The 23,356-nt window shown below is 49.1% G+C and overlaps 1 protein-coding gene, 1 long non-coding RNA gene and 1 pseudogene across 9 annotated transcripts in view; 1 reads left to right on the top strand and 2 right to left on the bottom strand.

Moving 5' to 3' along the window:
- LOC108389741 (uncharacterized) overlaps positions 1-8,069 on the bottom strand; it is a 32,599-nt gene extending 24,530 nt beyond the window's left edge. For all 6 annotated transcript variants that reach the window (XR_012123465.1, XR_012123464.1, XR_012123466.1 and 3 more), the window contains exons 1-3: positions 7,924-8,069; positions 3,909-4,111; positions 227-347 (exon numbers count right to left, since the gene is read on the bottom strand). This is a non-coding gene — a long non-coding RNA (uncharacterized lncRNA). The remainder of the gene's footprint in view (positions 1-226; positions 348-3,908; positions 4,112-7,923) is intronic.
- A 2,500-nt stretch (positions 8,070-10,569) lies between these two features.
- On the top strand, positions 10,570-10,971 carry LOC108408359 (T-cell leukemia translocation-altered gene protein homolog pseudogene; annotated as a pseudogene).
- Positions 10,972-11,006: 35 nt separating this feature from the next.
- On the bottom strand, positions 11,007-20,563 carry NMUR1 (neuromedin U receptor 1). 3 transcript variants are annotated; one of them, XM_073217994.1, is made up of 4 exons: positions 19,977-20,561; positions 17,460-18,351; positions 12,028-12,165; positions 11,007-11,233 (listed from the first exon to the last, which is right to left on the bottom strand). In XM_073217994.1, the coding sequence occupies exons 2-4, from the start codon at positions 18,310-18,312 to the stop codon at positions 11,175-11,177; spliced, it is 1,050 nt and encodes a 349-aa protein (XP_073074095.1). In that variant the 5' UTR covers positions 18,313-18,351; positions 19,977-20,561; the 3' UTR covers positions 11,007-11,174. The 3 variants fall into 3 exon arrangements, with proteins under 3 accessions (XP_073074095.1, XP_036853731.2, XP_036853730.2); XM_036997836.2 differs by lacking the exon at positions 11,007-11,233 and having other exon boundaries at positions 11,749-12,165; positions 19,977-20,563; XM_036997835.2 differs by lacking the exons at positions 11,007-11,233; positions 12,028-12,165 and adding an exon at positions 12,210-15,205 and having other exon boundaries at positions 19,977-20,445.
- Between the last annotated feature and the right edge of the window lie 2,793 nt (positions 20,564-23,356).

Raw genomic sequence — 23,356 nt, 5'->3', positions numbered from 1 at the left:
AGAACACAATAGAGAGTAAGGTAGTAAAGAAGGTGATGACAGAGAAGGGGAGCTGTGCAGCTGTCGGAGGGAATGAGGGCAAGGTGGGTAGTCTGTGTGGTGGAAGTAGGTGACTTGTTGGGAACTGAAGAGTACTTGCCTGGAATAAGAAAAGGATTGATATTCCCACCTGAACCAGAGCCAGTAGATTCCCAGGTATTTATAACAAGTCGCCTCGTTTGCATACCTTTGTTTCCTTTCCTTTTGTTTTCTTCAGTTTAATTTCATACCCAAGGACCTTCATGCCACTAAGTTCCACAGCTTTATCCTCATCAGCAGCAGATTTAAAATTCACGTAACCAAATTGCCTTCAGAGATACAGAAAAAAAGAAGAAACACACAGGTTTCTGGCTGGCCAATCACACAAGAGCAGAAATGAGCATTGAGTCAAAAGCAGCTGCCAAATTTACAATTTAAACCAAGGCTCCACCAACTGGTAATATCAATGTCACGAAGTAACTGAGATCAGTGGTTCTCATTTGGGGGCAAACTTGCCAGTGGAGGCATTTTTGGCTGTCACACTGGGGGAGTGCTAGTATCTGGTGGATAGAGTCCAGGGACGTTGCTAACGGCTTACAGTGACCCGGCCAGCCCCCCCCAATAAACAATTATCTAGCTTAAAATGTCAATCATGCCAAAATCAAGAAACCCTGTTCTGAAGCAAAGAATCAGTCAGTGCAAATTCATCTGTGCAAGTCTTTATTAGTTTTCTATTTAACTGACCAAATTTAACCACAAGCTACAGAACATGAAGCTTGAAATCAAGTTTTAAAATTTTTGTTTTAACCATCACATTTGTGAATTAGAACAACAATCTTATTCCTACTGTGGAATGTGTTAGGAAACCCAGGGGCATTTACAGTAAGAACTGTTGTAACGCAAAAGGAATTCTTATTTACTGTAATTGCAACAATATTTCAAAACACAGTTTACAAAAACTCTAAGAAGAGCAATGAAACAAAAGTTGTGGCATAGGCTCTGGAGCCAAGAGTGCTGGGCTCAAGTCCTGGCTCTGTCACATTCTCACCATGTGATGTTGCACACGCTACTTAATATCTCTATGCCTCAATTCCCTCCTTTGAAAAATGGGGATAATGACAATCATTACCACTGAGGACTCTTTGGATTCAAGGAGTTAATATAAAACAAGGGACTAAGAACAATGCCTGGAACAGTGAGTGCTCAACAAATGTTTACTATTGTCTTCTTGTTTTTTACCTAAGCAATTCTGAGTACTATTAAATAAGCATGCTCAGACCCAAAACATATGTCTCTGATGAGAAGCAAGTGGGAAAGGAAGAAATTCAACTTGGCAAAAAAGCAGAATTCAGACAGAACCTGTATTTGCCATCAGAACTAGGGATTTTGATTACATCTGTGACTTAGTTTAAAATAATTCTAGGAAAATAACATTGCCCATAACTGGAAAATAGTGAAAATATGTTTCTGTAAACATAGGGGAAGATCTTGGAATTATTTTTAACATTTTTGTTGGAAAAAATGGGATAGCAAAGTTTAATATAATGGATTTACTAAATAAGCCACATAAATACAGCGGTCCTCCCCTATCTGCAGTATCACGCTTTCCACGGTTTGTTACCCATGGTCCACTCCAGTCTGGAATCAGATGGTCCTCTTTCCGATGTAGTCAGAAGGCCAATAGTAGCCGAAAGCTACATCACAGGGCCTATGTCAATCACCTCACTTGATCTCAGCAGTAGGCATTTTATGATCTTACATCACCACAAGATGACGGGTGAGTACAGTACAGTAAGAATTTTGAGGGAGATCACACTCTATAACTTTTATTACAGTATGTTGTATAATCATTCTATTTTATCATAAGTTGTTATCAATCTCTTACTGTGTCAAATTTATAAACTTTATCATAGGTATGAATGTGTAGAAAAAAACATAGTATGTATACGGAAAGTTTAGTACCATCCATGGTTTTGGGAATCCACTGGGGTCTTGGAATATAGTTCCCCCTTAAGGTGGGGGGGACTACTATACTCATTTTGAATGGCAAAAGACTGAGGTAAAATCCTACCGAAGGGTGAAGAGTTGGTAAAAAAAAAAAAAAAAGGATCTGACAAGACAGAAGTCTAGCAACCCACAATGAAAGACAAAACTACTGGAACCCCTAAATTCTCCAGGGATAATAAGTGCCAGGCTGATAAACTCTTAACAATATTCTCAATTTACCACTATTTACCTGGGTAAGCCAATTCTGACACCAACAACTGGGAGATCATTTTTAGCAAAAAATTCAGAGACTAGTTTTTAGTTCAGCAGCAGTTTTTTGAAATTCAGGTTTCCAATAATCTGAAAGTTACAGGTGGCTCAACTGCCATACAAAAAGCTAAAAAAAGAGAGAAAATCCTCAAAAAGTTCTGAAAGAATGAAGCTGTAAGTTTACTGAAGACTCTAGCATATTACAACCCCAAGCTGCAACAAAAATCCCTTTGCTCATCATCGGGGCTAACAGAGATTTAGTTTTTGCCAATACGAAATTCTTCATGTGTCTCTTGGGCTTTAAAACACAGCAAAGAAGTTACCTTCTAATTTCTGGTTTTTGGCTTCATGGGAAGCCTTCTGTATGGCCATTTCCTTCTTCTGTTTATCAGGTATTTTTTTGGATAGGCTCTGTGGGCAAGGCCAGAATATGGTATTTTTAATGATCTGTGTGCTATCAATGAGTAAACCTGGAAGCTTTTACTCTGTCCACGAATATCATACCTACACTCTGCTTATTCTTCACAAGACACACAAGTTAAATCTGGTTCAGAGTACTTCTAAGAGAATTTATAAATTGAGAAGGTTCTTCAAGTTCATAAAAGAAATCCAACCACCGCTACCCCAGGGCTTTCCTTAAATTCAAATTCCTCTATACTGGCCACCAGTTAACTGAACTGCTTTAGGTCATTCAGACCTTCCTCACTGCCTTTGTCACCAGCCTCCCTGTCCTGTTCATCTGCCTCAGCCCCAACAGGAAGGCCTTTTCTCCCTCTGGCTCATGTCAAACACACAGTTTCTTTTTCAGAATATAAATGAAAACCCACCACTCCAATTACTGCCCACAGACTTGTTACAAATGAGAATGACAAACTGTTAAGAGAAAGTGCTCACAAACCTGACTATATACACAAGTATCAGGAAAAAATTCACTGCCACTGAACCATTTATTTTGAAATAATTTAAAATGTATTGCTGTTGCATTTTAATAAAAATGGTAAGAATTACTTCTTTGGAATAAGGGGCATTACGACTAGCACACACAATGTAGGGGGGGCAAGGGAAGGTGGTATAACACAGAGAAGACAAGTAGTGACTCTACAGCATCTTACTATGCTGATGAACAGTGACTGTAATGGGGTATGCGGTGGGGACTTGATGATGGGGGAATCTAGTAATCACCGTGTTGCTCATGTAATTGTATATTAATGATACAAAAAAAAAGAAAAGAATTACTGTTTTGGAAGTAATACCATTTAAAATATTACACAGACTGTTGAGACAAAAAAAAAATCACCAAGAATTGTGTTTGAGGGACAATTAACCCGCCTGGCTCATTAGCACAAAGACAGAAACAATTAATGGATAATATTCAAAGAGAAAATTCTGACTCCGGTCATGTGGACAGCAGAGGTCAAATGTCCACTGAGACTCCTCCCCAAGGAAGCCACGCCTGAAGGGTCGGCCAGGCACTGTCAAGGCAATCTTCTGAAGGTGGTATTTTCACAGAATCCCTCCAAGAGTGATGTAGAATGGCACACGGGCTGACCCTTGGCATCTTACACTGCTAGCAGGAACGCCCCTCGAAGAGGGTTCTTTACCTCCCTCATCCTGGCCCGGCTCACTGTTCTTACCTTCATCCTGTAGTTCTCATTTCTTGTCTCGTGGTGCTTTAGCTTGGTGCTACTCCTGTCTTTTGGCAACATGGCCCACGTGGTTCCCTATGTGTGTGGTGATACCAGTCACTCAGCAAACATGGGAGGCAGAGATTTTCCCCCTCTACGTTATTTTCTGGAGCAGTAGTAACCTTCTAACCATTCTTCTGAGGGATGATGACCTGAAGGAGAAATACCAACAGTGAAGGGATGTCCTCCCCGTGAGGTTACAATCACGTAATACACTCGGCAAGTGCAAGATTTGGTCAGGCATGAATGTAACACCTATGTTCATCTCTCTATGACTAACTTCTCAATGTGTAGTAAGAGAGCTCCCAGCACCCGAATCAGCTGGCATGCTATCTAAAAAAAAAAGAAAACTCCTGAACTTCATTTAGAGCTATCAAATGAGAATCTTTACAGGGAAGGATCTCGGTTTCTAGAAGTATGCAAGCTACTGCCCTAAGAAAAAAACAAACAAACAAGTCAACTACTGTTTAGGTAGTTCCCAAGGCTTTAGAGTCCCACCTCTTTGCATATAAGTGAAATACCAAAGAGAGCCCCCCATAGGCAACTGAAACATACATTGGAATGACAGCCAAGCCCCAGAGATTGGACATGCTTCCTACTTACACCATCAATTCTCAGCCCATAGCTACTAATAACTGGGCGTGGTATTATAAAACTAAATGACTCAAGATTTTAGCAGAATACTGAGTAAGTCTCGCTATATACAGAAGAACAAAATAAAGAAATATGGGTGATAAAATAGAGCGACTGTCTTTATCTGTTGCCAGTATTAACTGGCAGTATTAACATAACAATGTCATTTTGGAGGGAAGGCACCACTGGTATTACAGTATGACTATATCCCCCTAAAATCCGGAGGTTGAACTCCTAGTCCCCAGAACATAAGAACATGACTGAGTTTGGAGATGGGGCCTTTAAAGAAGTAATTAAATTACAATGCGGTCATGAGGCTGGGCCCTAATCCAATATGACTGGTGTCCTTATATGAAGAGATTAGGACACAGATGGAGGAGGGATGTGAAGACACAGTAAGACCTGCAAGCCCAGAAGCAAAACCTCAGAAGAATCCAAACCTGCCAACAAACTGCATCTTCAACTTTGGGCCTCCAGAATTGGAAGGAAACAAATTTCTGTTGTTTTGGCCACCCAGTCTCTATTTTATTACAGTAGTCTCAGCGCACTAATACAATCAGAATATATATATATAGCTCTCAACCCACATCACAGGAAGAGACAAGTAACTATAATATGACATGATTAGTATTGCTGATTATAAACAAAATTTATAGGCAAACAGATGAGGGATATATCCATCCGGCATGGGATGATGTGGGATCAGGGAAGGCATGTGAAAAAGACCAGGGTTTGAATTAAATGATTTCAGTAAGCCAACATTAGGGGATAGTTACCCTGAAAGTTAACCTAACTGTGGTATTACCACTATATTCTGCACCAATCCAAGTAAGCAGGTCTAGGAGCCACATTTTGAAGAGGAATAACCAAGGGTGACCAGTGTGAACAGTCTAGAACACTATCACATGTGTATCAGCCTCAGGAAAATGTAAAGTGAATACTCCTGTTTTCCTTCAAGCTAACACAAAAGCTGTATTCATCAAGAATTTTCTGACTCTGATTGGTATAGAAAGCTATTGCATTAAATTGTTAACGTCATAGTATAGCAGTTGCTCTCTTAACTATGTCTACTAACTATGTCATACTAAACTATGTAGTTTAGTCTATGGCTGGATTAAATGACAGTCTCAATTCCAAAGAGGATTTACTAACTTGATGCCCATGATATGCCAAGCATGTGTGGCTAGTAGGTTACTCTGTGGTACTCCTAGTACACCTGGGCATTTCTGTTCCCCTAAGTTGAAATGTATCCTTAATAAGTATCAATTGTGCTTGTTCACAAACCTATACATGACCACTGGATTTGCAATTTCAGTTACATAATAAACATCATACAAACCAATCAAATCAATGCAAAAAGTAAGTTTTTTTTAATCTATGAAAGCAAATTTGAATGCTTTGGACATCCTTGATAAAGCTTAAACAACCACAGTCAAATTAGGTGTGGGTGAGCAACTGTAAAAGGATGGAAAAGAAACTACAAATGTGGAAGTCCATATTCAAATTGCTTTAGCAGGGTTTTTAAATTTTTTGTTTAGCTTTAAAGAAACAAACTTTAAATTGTGGAAGATGTACTATGGGTGTACATTACTCAGGAAGGACAAGCTAACTCCAACAGTGAACTCAAAGTCACTTAGACCAACATCAAAAACTTGACAAATGACTGTATTTTACACGCTTTAAATTAAAATCAAAAGTTGTATGGGTAATACACTTTCGAATGATTATAAAACAACTATTAGACTGAATAAGATTGGAGAAAGTTTCTGTTACACAACTAGCTGTTCAAAGTGGACACTGAATACATGCTACCTGCCTCTCAAAACAAGATGGCTTGGCGGGAAGACTAAAAAATGAATCAGGAAAGAGATAGGGCTTTGAATTTGGCAGAACCTTGCAAGATCCCGGCTCTGTCACTTATTAGTTGTGAAAGCATGAGCAAGTTAATTAATGGCTAAATCTGTTTTCCTGTCCTTAAAATGGAGCTAATGCCTACCTAATATTGCTGCTGAGGATGAAAAGACAATGCATAAGGCCCTAGCAGAGTGGCTGCATATATGAAGCATTCAATATTCATTAGCTGTGTTGTGTACCCACTCACCCACCTCAATTCTTTTTGGACTCAAACCAATCTATATTCAAAGACCAATGCAAAGGATCCCCAGCTAGAAGCAGAACATAGTAGGGACCTAAATATCAAAGAATAAACATGGAAACATGTTTTCCAGGCACACAAACTAATGCAATTCAATGAAGCAATTTTAAGAATTAAGAAATTATTTTCAAACCAGTATTTCCAGGCAACCATATCACTTTTCAAACAAAAACACTTCTGCATTCCCAAAAATAAACTGCACTTTGTCGTGATGTATCAGTCTTTCACGTGACACTGATACGCAATTCGCTAATACATTGTTTGAAATATTTTATCTATGCCAATGATCTGTAATCTTTCCTAAAAATGACCTTGTCAGATTTTGCTACCAAGTTTTGGGTAGGCTTGTGAAACTAGTTGTGATGTGTTCACAATGCCACTTTTGAGATTAAACAGTGCAGTTTAATTTACTCTGGATTTTGACTGTTGACATGTTATTCTGCTCCACCTTGTACATGTTAGCACTGTTCCACCTCATCTCTACTGCCATTGTCCTCATCTTCTACCTCCTTTGGGGAAAGATTCGTTTTTTTCAGTTCACCTTGATTTTTTTCCTGCTTAAAAGGGGCAAGATTATTAGGCACATCACAGGGCCTTCAACGCTCCATGCTCTGCATGTCTTGCCTCTAGAACCTGCATTTCCATTTGTAATAAGTTCGTGTTAGGCATCATTCTAAAGTTAAGATTCCATTTTCATTCGGATTCTTTCACTGGTAACACCAAAGAATATAAAAATATATAGAAAAATACTTTTAGTATGTTTGTAGGTCAGGTCTCGCATGATCTAGAAATGTAAACTCCTCAAGGTGAAAAAGGCAACCTTCCAGTTATTTCTCTTTTCCTCTCATTCTGCTCGCTTCATCTTGCGTTTTCGGGTAACTGATGTTTTCTAAAATTCCACTACCGACTGTTCACAGGGAAGCACACAGGGAAAAAAATGAAGCCACCATACGGGAACAAAACCAGGACCTACACATTTCAAGTGTCTTTACGTCTCCAGACTGAGCGCTCAGTGTCAAGTGATGCAGCTTCCATCTCTAACTCCCACCAAAATTTACAACACAAATAGGGAGTTTCAAACCGGAACCTATAGCCCCCACTTCCCAAAGTAACCCGCACAATCTTGCCCCGGATCAGTTCTCTTTTTAAGGCTATCTCCGGTTAAGCCCCGCCCACCTAGAGTGCTGCCGGCCACCACGCGCTGTAGATCCGGGTAGCACGTCCCGGAGGGGCCTGCCGCGGCTCTCAAGGGCCAACCATTAGAGGGCGACCTCCCACCAGCTGCCCAAGACTCGAGGCCCGGGAGGAACACAACCGGAAAACGATGGCGCCCCCCGTGACTCCGCCTCAACCAATCAGAGCCGCTCCGCCTCTGGGCCAATCCCTAGCCGCTACGCGAGGAAGGGGCGGGTGGGGCGCGAGCCTGGAGGGTGGGTCTCAAGTGGAGTCCCCGAAGTGCTTGCGCGGAGGTTAGGTTCCTGTTCTCAGGGTGCAGGGAGAGCACCTCTCATGTGAGAGTCTAAGACCTGCTTCAAGGAAGGTCTGAAGGCCCTTCCTACATGTGCCATTTCTCAAATTCCTTCAGTTTAAAATATTCAGTATGGCAAAGTGCCAAATTTGGGTAGTTTGTCTTGAACCCCCTCATTATAAACACCTGAAGAGAAATTTGGCTATTTCCAGCTGAGGTAATTCTCATTTTTTACATTTAGGAATTCCATTTATGAGTAACTTAGAGAAAGTTACACTGAGAGATAAATATGTGAATCTTTATTGCAAACAAAATCGTTTTATTATAGACATTTTCAAACATAAACTAAATAAAGTACAAAATGAATCCCCTTTTACCCATCACCCAGCTTCAAAACTTCAATATTGTTGCCATTCTATTTTACAACTATTCCCTTCTCTACTTTTTTCCGCTCTCCCTCGCTCCTTTTTTTTTAATTTTTGAGTTTTTTAAAGTTTAAACTGAATCCCAGGCATCCTGTCATTTTGCCTGTAACACTTCATTATGTACCTCTACTGGATATTGGCCTTGATAGCATCTAAGATCTGATCAGTGTTCAATTTTCCATCTCAAAAGTTTATTTTTACTGTTGGTTTGTTTAAATTAGGATTCAAAATTTTCCACTCATTACATATTGTTGATATCTTAAATCTTTTTAAATCTATAACACTCAAACCATCTTTAATGCTATTTGTTTTTTGAAGAAACCATGTCATGTGTCATTCTGGATTTGGCTGATACCTTTGGGGTGTCTTAAACATAGTTCTCCATCTGCTGTGTTCTTGTAAACCGCTAGTTTGATCTGGAGGCTTCATTAGATTCAGGTTTCATTTTCTTTGCAAGAAGACTCCATGGGTGGTGCTGTCTTCTTGCATCCCTGGAGGAGCCACTTAACGTCTGGTTGTAACACTTAGAGTGATGTTAAAATTGACCAGACAGTTGGGTGTTGTCAGCTTCATCCATCCATTATGATCATCGACCTTCTACCAGATGGTTCTAGGCAGTTGTTTTGTAAAGTAAATAATTGAAAACAATCTATTACTCATTAATGGGGGAAGGAGATATGTGTGGGGAAATGATAGCGATCAAATTGCCAAAATGTTAACAGTGGTTAATTTAGATGTTGAGAATAGAAGTAATTATTTCCATTTCATGTACTTCATTTTTTCAAATTTACTAAAATGGAAACAAAAGAAATCCTGCCTATGCATGCCTGACAAAAGGGTGACAGACAGGGAAAAAGGTGAGAGGAAAGGTTCCAAATCCAAATTCTAGGCAAGGGCAGTCAGGAAATCCAGAGAATGAGGCTAGGTACTTAAATATTAGATTAAAAAATAGCAGCTCCTCTTGCAGGTGGTCCAGAGAATTTGGTAGCAGCTTCCGGGTCCTCCAGCCTCACCCAGCCTGTGGCCATCTCTCCTGAGCCAGGGCACTGTTATCTAGCCAGGTACAGCCTCGCCTGAATCCCTACAGTCCCCAACCCGAGCCTTGGCCTTTATTCCTAAACAGCCCCCCAACTGTCCTGCCCTGCTCTGTGCAGAAGCTTAAAGAAGGTGAGGCTGGGGTGTTGCATTTGAAGAGGCCACACAAAGAGATATTTACCTTAGAGAATAACTTCCATCCTCAGACTGAACCTTATAGATTTAGTAACCTGGACACTATTTGGAAGAACACTGCTGTAAGTGTTGGACTCTGAATCTCTTATTTATGTGCAGCCAGGTTGTATATTCCTTCTTTAGAAATGCCAATACCCAGTGGCTGTAGTGGGGTGTGTGGGATGGACTTGGTGAGGGGGAGAGCCTGGTAAATATAGTGTTCTGCATGTAATTGTAGATTAATGATAGCAAAAAAAAAAAAAAAAAAAAAAGAAATGTCAATACCTTTCAAAGTCCAGTCTGACTTTGGCCTAAAGCCATTCTGGCTTTTAAGGGTAATTGGTGGCTGAGCCAGGATTCAAACCTGGGCAGTCTGACTCCAGCGCCCTTGCCCACCACCTCTGTACCCTACTGCTTTGTCAGTAGAAACACTCTAAAGTTCTTGTCTCCAGTTGAAGAGGTTTAGACTGTTAGAAAAATAAATTTCCAGGATCAAATTCCTTAAATCTGCCCCCAACGTTCTTGCCTCTTAAAAGAAGAGAGATAGTTTTTAAAAAGAGTGAGAGAGAGAATAAGAATGATTATTAAGTATTATACCTATAGTTTGGGGTTTTAAAAAAAATCTGTTCATTTAGAAATGTGTAAAGATAAGCACTGGCAGAACAAGCAGAACATGTGACCTTCAACCCAGTGGACAGAAGGATCCGTTAAGGTTCTTGGTTGCAGACAAAAGCAAACAACTGACCAACTCAAACAGCAAAGGGATTTATTGAAAGGCTGTCAGAGACCCTGGCGGGGCACCAGCCAGCCATGGCACTATCTTGGTCTGGGCAGTCCTTGCAGGCTCTTCTGGCCACAGTGCTGGGCACGCTGGGCATGCTAGGCACCCTGGGCAGCGACTTCCGGTGGGAGTGGGACCCTCTTCAAGCTACTGCTGCTGTTAGCTTACGTTAAGTCTCCTTGGCATCCAGCTGGCATGGGGTTCTACAGGATCACGGAGACTGGGCTGTATCACCACCCAGGTCCAGGCAGCCAGAACAGATCCAGAGCTGACGGCTCCACGCCTTTCCCTTCATGGGAAACAGCAGTGAACGAACCTCTCAAAACCCACAGGAAGTAAGAGAAGGCAGCAGAGGGGTCTCCAGGGACATCGCCAGGGCTGCTCGCTCCCACACTTGGCTCTGCTACTGCTCAGGCCCCAGGGACAACGGCAAGGAGGGTCAGAGTTGAGAGCAAGCAGTACCCCAGTGCGTGCAGGACCGGGCTTCCACTGCCCCTGGCCTTGCTTGAAGCAGCCCCAGGCACTGGGCCAGTAAAGTTCGCCTCTACCTTGACAAAAAAAGGCTCGCAGTAGGTCTGACCCTCCACATGAAGGCTGGAAAACCTGGGGGAGAAAATGGGCAGAAACCAAGGGAGACTGAGCAGCAGGAGCCCCCGGGGCTGTTAGCGCTGCTGTCCTGGACACGTCTGCTCCTGTTGTTGTGGGTCTCAGTGTCCCTCGCTCTGGGTAGGAGTCCCGAGTAAGATCATCCCGCTGCCTGAGTGCAAGTCGTGGGCAAAGCAGGGGTGTCAGCGGTGGAGTCCAAACCCTTTCAGCTGTGGTGGGGTCTTCGGCTTGGCCTCCCACCAATGGTCACACACTGAGGGATTCCCCCCAGTGGGAAGGGAGTGCAAATGCTAGGAAGCCCCCCAAAAAGGTAACTTTTACCCACAAGGAAAACTTGGGACCAAGAAAACTTGGTGAATCCATTAGAAGACAAGAACGGGGAAGGAGGACACGCTGAGAAGTGTACAAAATGAGATGGGCTCCCAGATGTCAGGACTGATTTGGAAATACCATCTGACTATGTACTTTAAGACTGTGTACTTGACGTTTCCTGAGCAGATACTTAACAGAAGAATGGTGGGCAAATGCATTTTTGTTGATGAGACTAATCTTGAACTTTGTATTCCTAAGGAAAATAACCTTTTCTCGTTTTTGAGATGGAAAGGATGATTCCAGAATGTTCACCTTTGGCCCTCAGCAATACTGGGAGAGGTTGTGTGCGACGTGCCGTGGGCGTGGGATCTGGGACCGGTCAGAGAGGTAGCGAAGAGCAGGGGAAGCTGACGGATTGGGAGAAAGCAGAGCAGGAAAGAGAACCAGGAAGGCTAGATGAGGTTGAAGGATGCATTTACCATGGAGACAGCAGAGCAGGAATGAAGCAGTCATGATCAAGAGTACACACGTCCTGAACCAGAGATGTCCTGGAGGTCCCGGGAGTGAGGGTGTGACCGAGGCACCAGAGGCGGGGGTGGAGGAGACGTCTTCAGAGCCTGCAGGGAAATGTTGCCGTCCACGTGGACTTTGACGTCACCCAGATGACGGCAGGAGTGGAGGAGGTGGGAAGAAGAGAGGGCCCACATTTCTGAACATGGGAGGAGCAGGGATGCGCCTGGTGGCAGCCAGGAGGGGAGGACACGAGCCCCAGAGGGGCCAGACACTGAGATGGGGTCTCCTGGTGGCCTGGGGTGGGGGAGGCACCAGGCACGTGGGGGATTGCTACCCAAGCTTCAGGAGGGGCTACTTCTGGGCAGGCGGGATCTTGCTGCTGGCCTCTCCACCTCCATCCCTTTTTCTCAAGGGCTGAGCCCTGAATTGCTGTTTCCATTTCTCATGGTAACCACTGACCTGTGACAAGTGGTACCTATGCACTGACATGTAGAGACCCTTAGGAGACATACATCAAGTCTACACTAATAACTAAGTTTACACTGATAACTCACATCTCCCACCTTCCCTGGTCCACCAGGTGCTTGTCTGCACACAGCAGGCCCTTCAAAAATGCACACGGAACCAAATTCCTCAGAAGCCTCAGTCATCTCTGACTGTCACTTAAGAGAGGCCCTCGGGGAGTCCACAGTTAGTCTTTGAGAACAACTGCAAGCCCCAGCTTGAAGTGTGGAGTCTGGATGCTCCCCCACTCTACCGAAGGCCCCCCAGAGCTCAAGTCAGAGGCGACACTGGGCACGGCTGGACACAGCTCCTCCTATGAACCATGCCCCCGCCAAGCCTCAGCTTCCATAATGTACAGGGTTCCCTCTGGAAAGGAAAGCTATGGTTGACTTTTATTTTCTATTTTTAAAAAGTTTTTTATTAAGGTATGATTGATATACACTCTTATGAAGGTTTCATATGAAAAAACAATGTGGTTACTACATTTACCCCTATTATCAAGTCCCCACTTATACCCCAATGCAGTCACTGTCCTATGGGTGATTTTTAATTTTTTTCTTTTCCTTGAGACTTAATCTTTTCTTTTAAAAAGTTGTGGTACAATATACATAACATGAAATGTACCATCTTAACCATTTAAGTGTATAGCTCAGTATGGCTTGAGCATTTGCACACTGTTACACAACCAATCTCTGGAACTTTTTCATCCTGCCAACCTGAAACTTTGTACTAGGAAGCAACTCTCTGTTTCCCCCACCCCCCCGCAGCCCCTGGCAAGGGTGGTTTGTAATTATTTAAAACTGTTTTCACTTTTGCTCATCTGTACTTTCCAAACTTCCCACAACGAACATTTGTTATTTTTACAATTGAATTTCAAAAACTCCAGGACATTTTGTGCAGCCCTGTACAGTCGCTTCCACTTTACAGGCAGGGACCTTGGGCGGAGCTGGGGAGGGTCTACAGGGAGAACTCAGGCCAACAGAGCCCACAGCACGCTGCCTTCTCCTCCCTGGGCACCTGCCGCTCCCACCAAGGAGGCCGGGAGGCCAGGGCTCTTCCTGAGCAGTCTCCCCTCAGGAGGACAGGGTCCAAGCTCTTGCAGCAGGACAAGCTCCAACCACTAAGCACGCGCTGGCCAAGCACTCCACTAGGCCCCAGGCATCTGGGCTGGGCCTTCCTTTCAGGACCTACTGGTCCCTGTCACTCTTCTCACCTCACTGAGCCCCAAGCAGAGCTCTCCTCACAAGGTCACTCCTTGCCCATGTCTCTTGTCCCCAGAGATCCTCTGTCCAGCCGGGTCTAAAGCTCTGCTCACTTCAGACCCCCAAGCCAGCCTGCAAGGAGGTGAGGTTGGAGGCAGGCAGGGGCCTCTGCTCACTTGCTGGCCTTCCATTAGTCCCAAGTCCCACCTGTTCTCGATGAAGCAAAGAATGTGCCCTGAGTGGCTTTCAGAGGGTGTGCTGAGGGGCCTGGGGCAGTCGGGAGGGAGCTAGAGCTGGGAGGTGGTGAGGATGTAGACAGTAACTTCCACCTTGTTAATCAGAGGATTTCCATCAGCTTCGTTACAAGCAGTGGCATATGCATATGCACAGGAAACCACAGCTAACGTGCCAAAACGTGACACTGTAGAATCTCAGGGTCCCTTTCATTTTGCAAACAAAATGGGACCGAGGCTTAGAAAGTGAGGCAATTTGCTGTTGGATGCCGCACAGCAGGGTGGTGGCAGCAGGGCTGAGATTGGAACCAAGTCCCCTGGACCACCTGTCCCCATCCACCACCCAGAAGCTCCATCAGGAGATCTCAGAGCAGAATGAGCCGACACGGGCCGTGGGGGGGCCAGGGAGAAGGTCCCAGGTGCAGGCTGAGCTAGGGAGGGCCAGAAGGGGCCAGAACCCACAGAAGCTCAACCAGAAATGAGAAAGGTGGACTGCATGGAAACACTTCAGAAATTGAGGGTGGGAGTGGGGGGTCTCCAGGTGGAGGCTTGCTCTGTCAGAAGCCGACTGCCATGTTTCTGCAGGGGAAGGACTTGAACTGTGGCCCAGGGGGTCTGGAGGGCAGACAGCAACCTCATACCCCTTCGGATACATGGATGGGATAGGAACACTGAGGTACTAGTGAGAATTTTTTAGGCTAAGTGGTGGCAGGGCACAAAGGGGGACAGGTCATGCAGACACCCCCACAGAGGAGGCAGGTATGGCTCCTAGAACTGTGCGTGGCCCTTTTACCTCAAGATGAAGTGGCTTCAAGACGCCACTCAGAAGGAGTCAGTCTCTTGCTGCCCCTCTGGGCTGCTGTTCCCAGCCAGAGGGTGGGCCCTGTCGCCCGGGGACCCCAAGTCACACAGGATACTACCCGTGGTCACCCTGCTGAGGCTGTGGGAGTGGTGGTGGGGTTTGCGGCGGTGGGACCGGGTCCCCAAGCACAGTGCTTCCCGAAAGGTCTCCCGGAAGCGGCTGGACATGAGGCTGTAGAGCACAGGATTGGCGGCCGAGCTGAGGTAGAAGAAGACGCCAGAGACAACGTGCACATACTGGAAGGCCAGGAGCAGGCCCTCGGTCTGTTGGGACACGAAGCTCCACATGAGGCGGTCAATGTGGAATGGAGCCCAGCAGATCCCGAACACTATGACGAGCACAACTGTGGGGAGAGAGGGAGACATGGGTGCCTGTGGAGCCCTCTCAACTCCCTCCCTGGCTTCAGTGTGGTCTGCCATTCTCGCCTCCTCTCCTATCTCACAGGCCACCCACACCCGTCACCCATCCGGAAGTTTCTAGAAATTTGCCTGCATAGCCTCACCCCTTTTGAGGAGGCTGCTCTCATCACTGTCACCGACTAAGCAGTGGGCATGTCCTTGCCCCCTACAGCGACTGGACCAGCTGTGGACACCCCAGCCACACTGGCCCCATCCCCCTCTCTCACCACAGAGTTTAGAACTGGGTAACGCTTGGCTGTGGACACTGAGCCCCAGGGTGACACAGACTGAGGGGCCAAGGCCCCTCTGGGTGCCCACGTGAGGGTCATGCTTGCTGATGTGGAAGCAAGAGAATGGGGCCAAGCAGTAGAACATAACAGGAGGCTCCAAGCAGGGAGTGACCCAAACCCGCTGCCGCTTGCCTGCCTTGGTCCTGGGGGCCTCCCAGCACCAGCCCCCGGCTCCCCAGGCCCAGCTGCATGTCCTGCCCTGCAGTGACCCCTCCCTACTCAAGAGCCCCCAGAAGAAGGCAGGGCACCCCGGCCAGGCCCTCACTTTCTCCCGAGGTCCCTCCAGCCCTGCTTTTAACCAGCCACGACCTTCCCTAGGTCTCTGCCATCAGGCCTGCCCTGCTTTTGTTTCTGTTTGGCTTCACTGACTCACTATCCTTCCCCTTCAGTGCCTTCGGCTTCCCACCCCAGCGTGGTTCTTCCCCAAATCCCGGGTTTCAGTCAGGATGTTGCTTACAACAGACCCTGAGCACGGAAGAACCTCAGAAAGTGAAGCCGGGAAGGAGGGAGGGAGGGAGGGAGAGAGGAAAGCAGGGCCCCAGGCCAGCAAGCAAGGTGGCCTTAAGGAAACACCCCGCCCTCCCAGAGTGAGAGCCACCCCAGCTGAGCAGCCTTGGCCAGCGGGGCAGGGGACCAGCAGGCAGGGGCAGCGGCCAGGTGGCAGTGGCCCGTGCAGGCTTCACAGTTCAGGGCTGCGAGGCAAGCTCAGCGCTCTGGGATCAGTCCCATTTTAAGGAGCTGCACATCGGGGCTCTGGGACACTCTTCCTGGGGGTGAGAGGAGTGGGTCTTTCTCTGGGACTGGGGCAGTTCCCAGGTAGATGGCTCCAATCCCATGGCTTTGACCAAGGTCTCCCCAAGGCCCTGTCCTGCCCTGCCCTGGCTGACCCCACCTACCCGATTCAGGTCCTGCTGGGAGGGATCAGGATGGGGAGGGAATCAATGATTGGCTTAGTATCCATCTGTCTTGCTTCCTCAGGGCCAGTGTTTCGAAGCAGAGCCACGTTAGGCCACAGTGAAACCCAGAGCCTCAACCCAGCCGGGTATGCCGCGGCCTGTCCCATCCACACTTCTGCCCTGGTTCTCTTTGCCTTGCACACCGACCCTCACAAACATGCCTCCTGATGAGCCTCTTTTAGACAATGTCCTCTGTTGTCCCTCGGGAACCACAGACAGAGCATGGAGGACATTCGTCACCTTGCTTCTCCAACACCCTGTTCTCCTTCTTTCGGGAACTCAGCTCCCTGCAGATACCACTGTGTGGGTCTGGGGGTGCTGCTCACCTCAGCATCCTGCTACTCTGGCCCAGGGGCAGGCCACAACCTAAGCCCACCATGGGCTTGGAATCCTTCCCTGGGACTTTTCAATAGCTACTCAGGCAGAAGGCAGTTCCCTGGGGAACTTTGTGCCCATGGCCATTGCCTCCCGGGCTGCTGTGGAGGACAGAGCTGAGACACGCTGAGAAGCAGAGATCCCACAAATAGCTGTCATCATGGAGCCTACCCACGTGCCCCTGCCCTGTCTGTGGTCTGGTTCCGTGAGCCAAAGCTGGCTTCACGGCTGTGCCATCTGTGCATTTGCACAGGGCCCTGAGCTAGAAGGGCCCTGGGCATGGTTTAATGTTCTGCTATTGCTATCTGGATATTCTTAATAATTTCTAACAAGGGATCCCAAGTTTTCATTTTGTACTGGGCCCAGCAAATTGTGTAGCCAATCCTGTCATGACCCATTAACATTTATCTTTAGTGTGAGTTTCTAGCAAGATAGTGGCACACACAGGGCCAGGGGGTACTTCAAGCCTCACACTCAGCCTCCATCATAAACCTAGACACTCACCCCTCCCCTAGGTCCTGGAGACCCCAGCCTCATACCGTCTAGGCTCAGCCCCTCTCCCCAGCAGCAGCACTTACACAGCATCTTGGTCACCTGGGTCCGACCCCTATCCTGTAGCCGCTGGAGCCTGTAGCTGTTGCTGGCCTTAGCCCTGCCCTTGGCCTCTCTGCTGCCGAGGGGCAGCAGCCTTTCACGCTGCAGCTGCAGTCCAATGAGCAGGTAGAGCACACTAATGGTGGCCATGGGAAGGCAGAAGAAGAGCAGAGCTGTAGTCTGCACAACCAGGTTGTAGAGGGCCAGGGGGCGGACCAGAGTGCATATGGCCGAACCAGGCACTGTGCCCCGGCAGGGCACGTCCAGCTGCCGGATGCCGTGAAGGCTGGTGTTGGGCAGAGAGCAAAGCACGGCCAGGCCCCATATGGCCCCGAGCACACGGCGCACATGGGCCGGAGTCACCATGGACCTGGCCTGCAGCGGGTGCACCACTGCCAAATAGCGCTCCACGCTCAGGGCAGTGACATTGAGCACTGAGGCCAGGCAGACAGTCTCGAAGAGCAGGGTGCGGAAGTAGCAACCACCAACACCCAGCAGGAAAGGGTAGTTGCACCACATCTCATAAAGCTCCAAGGGCAGGCCCACCAGCAGCACCAGTAGGTCCGACACAGCGAGACTGAAGAGGTAGTAGTTAGTGGGTGTGTGCATGGTCTTATGGCGCAGGATGACCATGCAGGTCATCCCATTGCCCACAGTGCCCACCGCAAAAATCAGCAGGTATGTGGCACAGATGGGCGTGAACAGCTCTGTCTTCTGAGGCCCCAGGTACTTGAGTCTCAGCTCTTCATCAGTCAGGTTCAAGTTCTCAGGGTCAAAGAACCCCCAGGTGCTACTGCCATTGCAGGGCACCAGGCTCCTTGCATCCCCCAGGGACATGTCTCAAGGGAGGATGGAACAACTGAGGCAGACGGGAACCTGTAGAACAGAAGAGACACCCTGAAAAGTCACTCAGGGAACCCTGGCTCTGCTGTAATTCATCATATCGAAAGTGCCATGGACACTTAAGAACAACATTAGTTTATGTACCACTGGGAAGAAAAGCTGTCATCCAGTGTAAGATGTAATTTCAGAGACATAAAAATGTACATCTTAAAAATGATAGAAAAGGGGACTTCATATTTACATGTATGATCTATTAAAACCTTTGAATAAATGACAGATCCTTTCACTCATGGGCTTTGCTATCAGCAGTCTCCCCTTAGCTGTCTCCCCTTTCAAGCCATGGGCTTTGGGAGAGGCATTCAGGCTGGCCATCTGTAGAATGGACACAAGGTGTAGAATGGACACAAGGTGTTGGAGTTGCATGGTCTTTAAGAACAAAGGCTCTAGAACAACTGCCTGGATTCAAATACAGCCAACTCCAGGCTGTGTGACTATTCGTAGGGCAACTTCTCTGTGACTGTTTCCTTATGATAAGGACTTGGGGAGTTTAATGATCAAAAGCTATTAACACAGGGTCTGCCTGACTGACACACGGAAAAGCCGGGCTATTAGCCATGGTGGTGTGAGAACTGTGTCACTGTGGTGTGAAAGGGCTAAAAATTATAATGCTGATCCAAAAGTTAGTTCTTAGGTGTTTTCTATCACCTAAACTGTTCAAAGTCGAAATATCTGATGCCCTTGACACTGCCAGTTCTGGAGTTTCCTCTCCTCTCTTGGGCTCCTCATCTCTGCCAGTCTACCGGATACAGTGGTTAAGGACCTAGGCCATGCCAGCTCTGCCATCATTCTAGCTGTGACCTCCCCTCTGTGCTTCAGTCTCCTCATCTGTAAAAGGTGGTGCCCTTGGTGCCTACCTCATGGTTTCTGCAAGAGAATACATACAAAGTTCTCAGGAGAGTGCCTGGTACATTTTAGGTGCTCAAGTTCAATGCATAGGAACATAATCCCATGTTCCTACATGGAGGAGGAAGGACAGTCCAGGGAGATGGGGAAGGGCTGAAACGGGTTGAACTCGGCATGTGGCTTGGCTCCGGGCCCCAAGTGAGCAGTGCTGGACTGTCCTCCTGAACCTGTCCCCCAAGCCCACCACCCTCCCCTGATACAAGCTGGGTCCCTGGATTCACTCCCTAGCCCTTCAGCTCCACGGCCTCTCCTCAGCCAGGGTCTCGGGACCTCCCGTCGCCCGTGTTTCCGTGCACCCACCATTCAGCTTTCTTTCCAGGTTCTTCTTTCTCCCAGACCCCCAAAATTCTTGATCTTGGCTATCTTCCTCCTCACCCAAACTTCCACCCAGGCTTCCCCAGCCTCCCTGCCTCTCCCACACCCACTCCCCACACGCTGGGATGGAAGCGCATTTTCACCCACGAGCCGCGGGAGTGGGCCCGGAAAGCGCGTTGACCAGGGTGCCAGGTAGGCGCCCCCGCCCAGGGGGAGGGTCGCGGCACCGGAGTCCCCAGCCCCTCGACACGCTGCTGGCAAAAGATGGAAAGAACCCGGGGGGGCTGCGAGTCCCCGGGGAGGGGGCGCCCCGAGGGCCCCGGGCCCCTACCGCCCTGGGGAGACCCTGCCCGTGCCCGCGCCAGCGCCCGGTCACCTACCAAGCCGTCGGCGGCCGGCGAGATGCAGGGGCGGGAGCCACCCTCCGGGGCGGAGCGGGCGTCCACCGACCCACAGACCGCGGACGCGCCTCCAGCGGCGAGCGGCTGCGGGCTGACTGCGGGCTGCCCGCCGCCGGCCCTCGGGCGCCCGGCCCCATCGCCCAGCTCGGGCACCCGCGGGGGGAGAGGGGGCGGGCCAGTGCAGACCCCGCGGGGCCCGCGGCCTCAGGGCCCCCCCGACGCACTCATGGGCTCCCTCCAGGCCCTCCCCCCGCAAATGGTAGCAGTTGTTTCCAAGCGTTTGACGGGAGCTTCCGGGAGCACCGTTACCGCTTGGGACCCCCACGACCATCCATTTTACAGATGAGAAAACTGAGCCTCAGAGAGCTCAAGTTCAGGTGATCTGGATTAGTGATAAGGCTAAAATGCTGGCTCCCGGGCCTCCTCCCAGGATCCAATTCACTTAGTCTGGGCAAGGTCCAGCAATCCTCTTTTTTGGCAAACAGGTTCCAAAGAGCCCCAAGCCCCTTCGAGAATCACTCGTTAAGAAGACCCGAGAGGGGTTAACTACAAAGACCCGGGCCCCAGAAAGGCTGGCTGTGTGCATGGGAAGACGCAGCGCCTCTGGGCCTCAGCTCCCGCCCTATAAACGGGTACCACGGTGACTGCTACTGTAAGCAGGCTGTGAGACACCAGCGCAAAGACGCAAAGCCCGAGCACAGGGCCCTCGTGGCCAGCACGGGAGCGGGATGGGATATCATCAGTTAATAAGAACAGGAGGCATGACCTTTCCCCAGACTTCCCCTGCCCCACCCATCACCCCATGAGTCACTGTCTGGCCTTGAGGACTGGGAGTTAGACCCTCTTGAGTAGCCACCATTAAGATTTCCCAGGAACTCCACATGTAAACACAGCCCCGAACCCAGGGAGGGTGCAGGCAGTACAGGGGCAGACGGTCCTCATGTCCTTGGGGGAAAGGATTCTGGGGTGTCCCTGAGGGTTAACTACTCGGCCCCAGATGAATGAGCTTTCAAGATCCTGGCGGCTGTCAACCAGACGAGCAGTGGGGTAGGGAAGGGGGGCAGTGGGAAGGGGCCCAGCAGCGCCACTGGGAAACAGCCCGCTGCAGAATCCCAGAGAACATTTCGCATGTGATGAGCATTGTTCACTCCTGCCCCCATCACGGCAACACACTCGTTCACACCACTTTGCACACACTCTGAGCATCCTGAAACCCCCCGTGGACACTTTGGAGGTGCTCAGAGCACAGGAAAGAACGGGCAGAGGCCCACCCCTGCCCTACAGAGGCAGAATGGCTCCTGCCAGTCGGACTTCCTACAGCTGGCTGCATCACCCGCAGCATTAACTGCCATCCCAGACCATGACAGGCCAAAACGGCCACCCTCCAGAAGAAGAGGCCCCGCAGCCACAATGGCAAAAGCCACCCCTGCATGGCTCTGAGGCCCCTGGGTGCACCTGAGCTCAAGACCACCACGGCATCACGTCCCATCAGAACCTGATGACGTTGTTCTGCCTTCCTGCTCTGTCTTGAGGTGGCTTCCCAGGGCTGTGTCCACTGGGAACACCACAGAGCTGAGGTGTGGAGTAAATGGATTACCCCGGGTTTGGGGGATATACATCTCAATCTCTTGAGTTTAGCTGGTGGGCATCTGCTCAGACCAGGTGGTAAGGGCCCAAATCCTCAAGACAGAAAATCTGCCAAGAGACAGCCACTGGGACCTCCCAGGTCCTGAACCTGTGCAGGGCTAAGGGGCCCAAGGCATTTGACTAGCCCTGTAGCCCCTCCGCACCCCAGTAACTCCTGTGGCCACGCAGCTGCCCCAAGCCAGACATCTCGGCAGCTCCTGAAACGCCCGCCATTCGCCCACCCTTGCTCTGCCTTATGCCTACAGAGACCAGACAGGAAGGACGAGATGAGCTCAGGAACACCAAAGCATCAGAGGGCGGAGCCTGGCAATGCAGGCAGTCCAGGACCCACCAGGAATCAGGCTCAGCAAACATGGACACCTGGAAACAGCAAAGGTCTGGAGTGGGAGTATCACTGTGTTTACCTGGGCACTTCCCCAGGTCAGAGAACTCTCCACTTGGCTCTGCTGGGGGGACCAGGCCAGGCGATGGCCAAGAGAGAGAAGTGGAAATGCCTGAGCCTGTCAGCCTGGCAGGGTCCCCAGCACAGGGGCTGGTATTGCGCCTCACTAAGATATGCAGCCCGTGTGTGGTCATCCACACTCCCAGAACCCCCAGGCTCAGCTCTGTTCACCACAACTGGCCCATTCCCCAACAGAGAGAAGGTAAAGGACGGCCTGGATGCGAATCCTTGCTAAAACTACTTGAACCTCCAGTGACCATTGCCTCTTCCTCTCCGGCCCATGGAGGGAGCCCCTTGGGACCAGTGGACCTCTTGCCACCTGGGAGCAATGTGGAGAACCAGCCACCTCCTCCCTGAGTGTCTGGCCGGTGCCCCAGACCCCAGCCTCCACTCACGGCCAAAAGGAGGGGACACTCAGGTCATGCAGCAAGGGGACCAGGAAAAGCCTGTGTCTCTAGTCCTGGCCTGTCTGTCCCTCATGCCACCCTGGGGTGGGGCCAGCTGTTCCTCGTGCCCTCGGGGTGTTCCTGGCACCTTCTCATCCATACAGCCTTCCACAGCTCACACCACATTCGGATGCATTTAAGAGGCCCCTCTGGAGAGCTCCCCTTCATGAATGCTCATGATTTGCTCAGAACCAAAGCCCCCCAACCTCCACCAGTGACCGGTGTCCAGGGTGGGGGTGGGGGGACTGGGAGCTTGTTTGTCTACAGCTGTTTGCTGTGTCTACCTTAGTGGGGTTTTTTTCCCTTTAGCTTCTCCTGCTGGCATGATTTCAGACCTACAGAGGAGTTGAGAGAATGGAATCAAGAATTCCTGCACACCCTTCCCCCTGCCGCCCTGTTCCTCTGAGCCACAACCTGGACGCCCTGTCCTGGGTGAGACTCTGGGTGCTGTTAAGTTGGGTCCTACCCTGGTGCTCTCGCTGCTCGGGTCAGGTGAGCCTTCATGCCACATGGTGGGTCATCCACAGACAGTCCAGGTGCCAAGTAGCAGAAACAAAACTCACATGTCCCTGCTGCTCAGGGGTTCGGGGCCTGTTCGGCTGTGACAGAATCAGAGAGAGGGTGGACGCAGTGCAGCCTGGCGGTGGAGGTGGCTGTGGGTTGTCCCGCCAGGCTCACAAAGTCAACAAAACCTTTTTGGAAAAAGATAATCAGGAGAACATGTGTCTGCGAGGAAGATAAGAGACCCCAGATTTAGAAACTCGGCAGGACCAGCTAACACTCCTATGTGGGGGAATCAACCCGGGAACTGAAAGTTTAAACCC

The sequence above is a fragment of the Manis javanica genome, chromosome 12 (assembly GCF_040802235.1).
Source record: "Manis javanica isolate MJ-LG chromosome 12, MJ_LKY, whole genome shotgun sequence".
Classification (NCBI taxonomy): Eukaryota; Metazoa; Chordata; class Mammalia; order Pholidota; family Manidae; genus Manis; species Manis javanica.
This window is presented reverse-complemented; position numbering and strand designations above follow the sequence as displayed.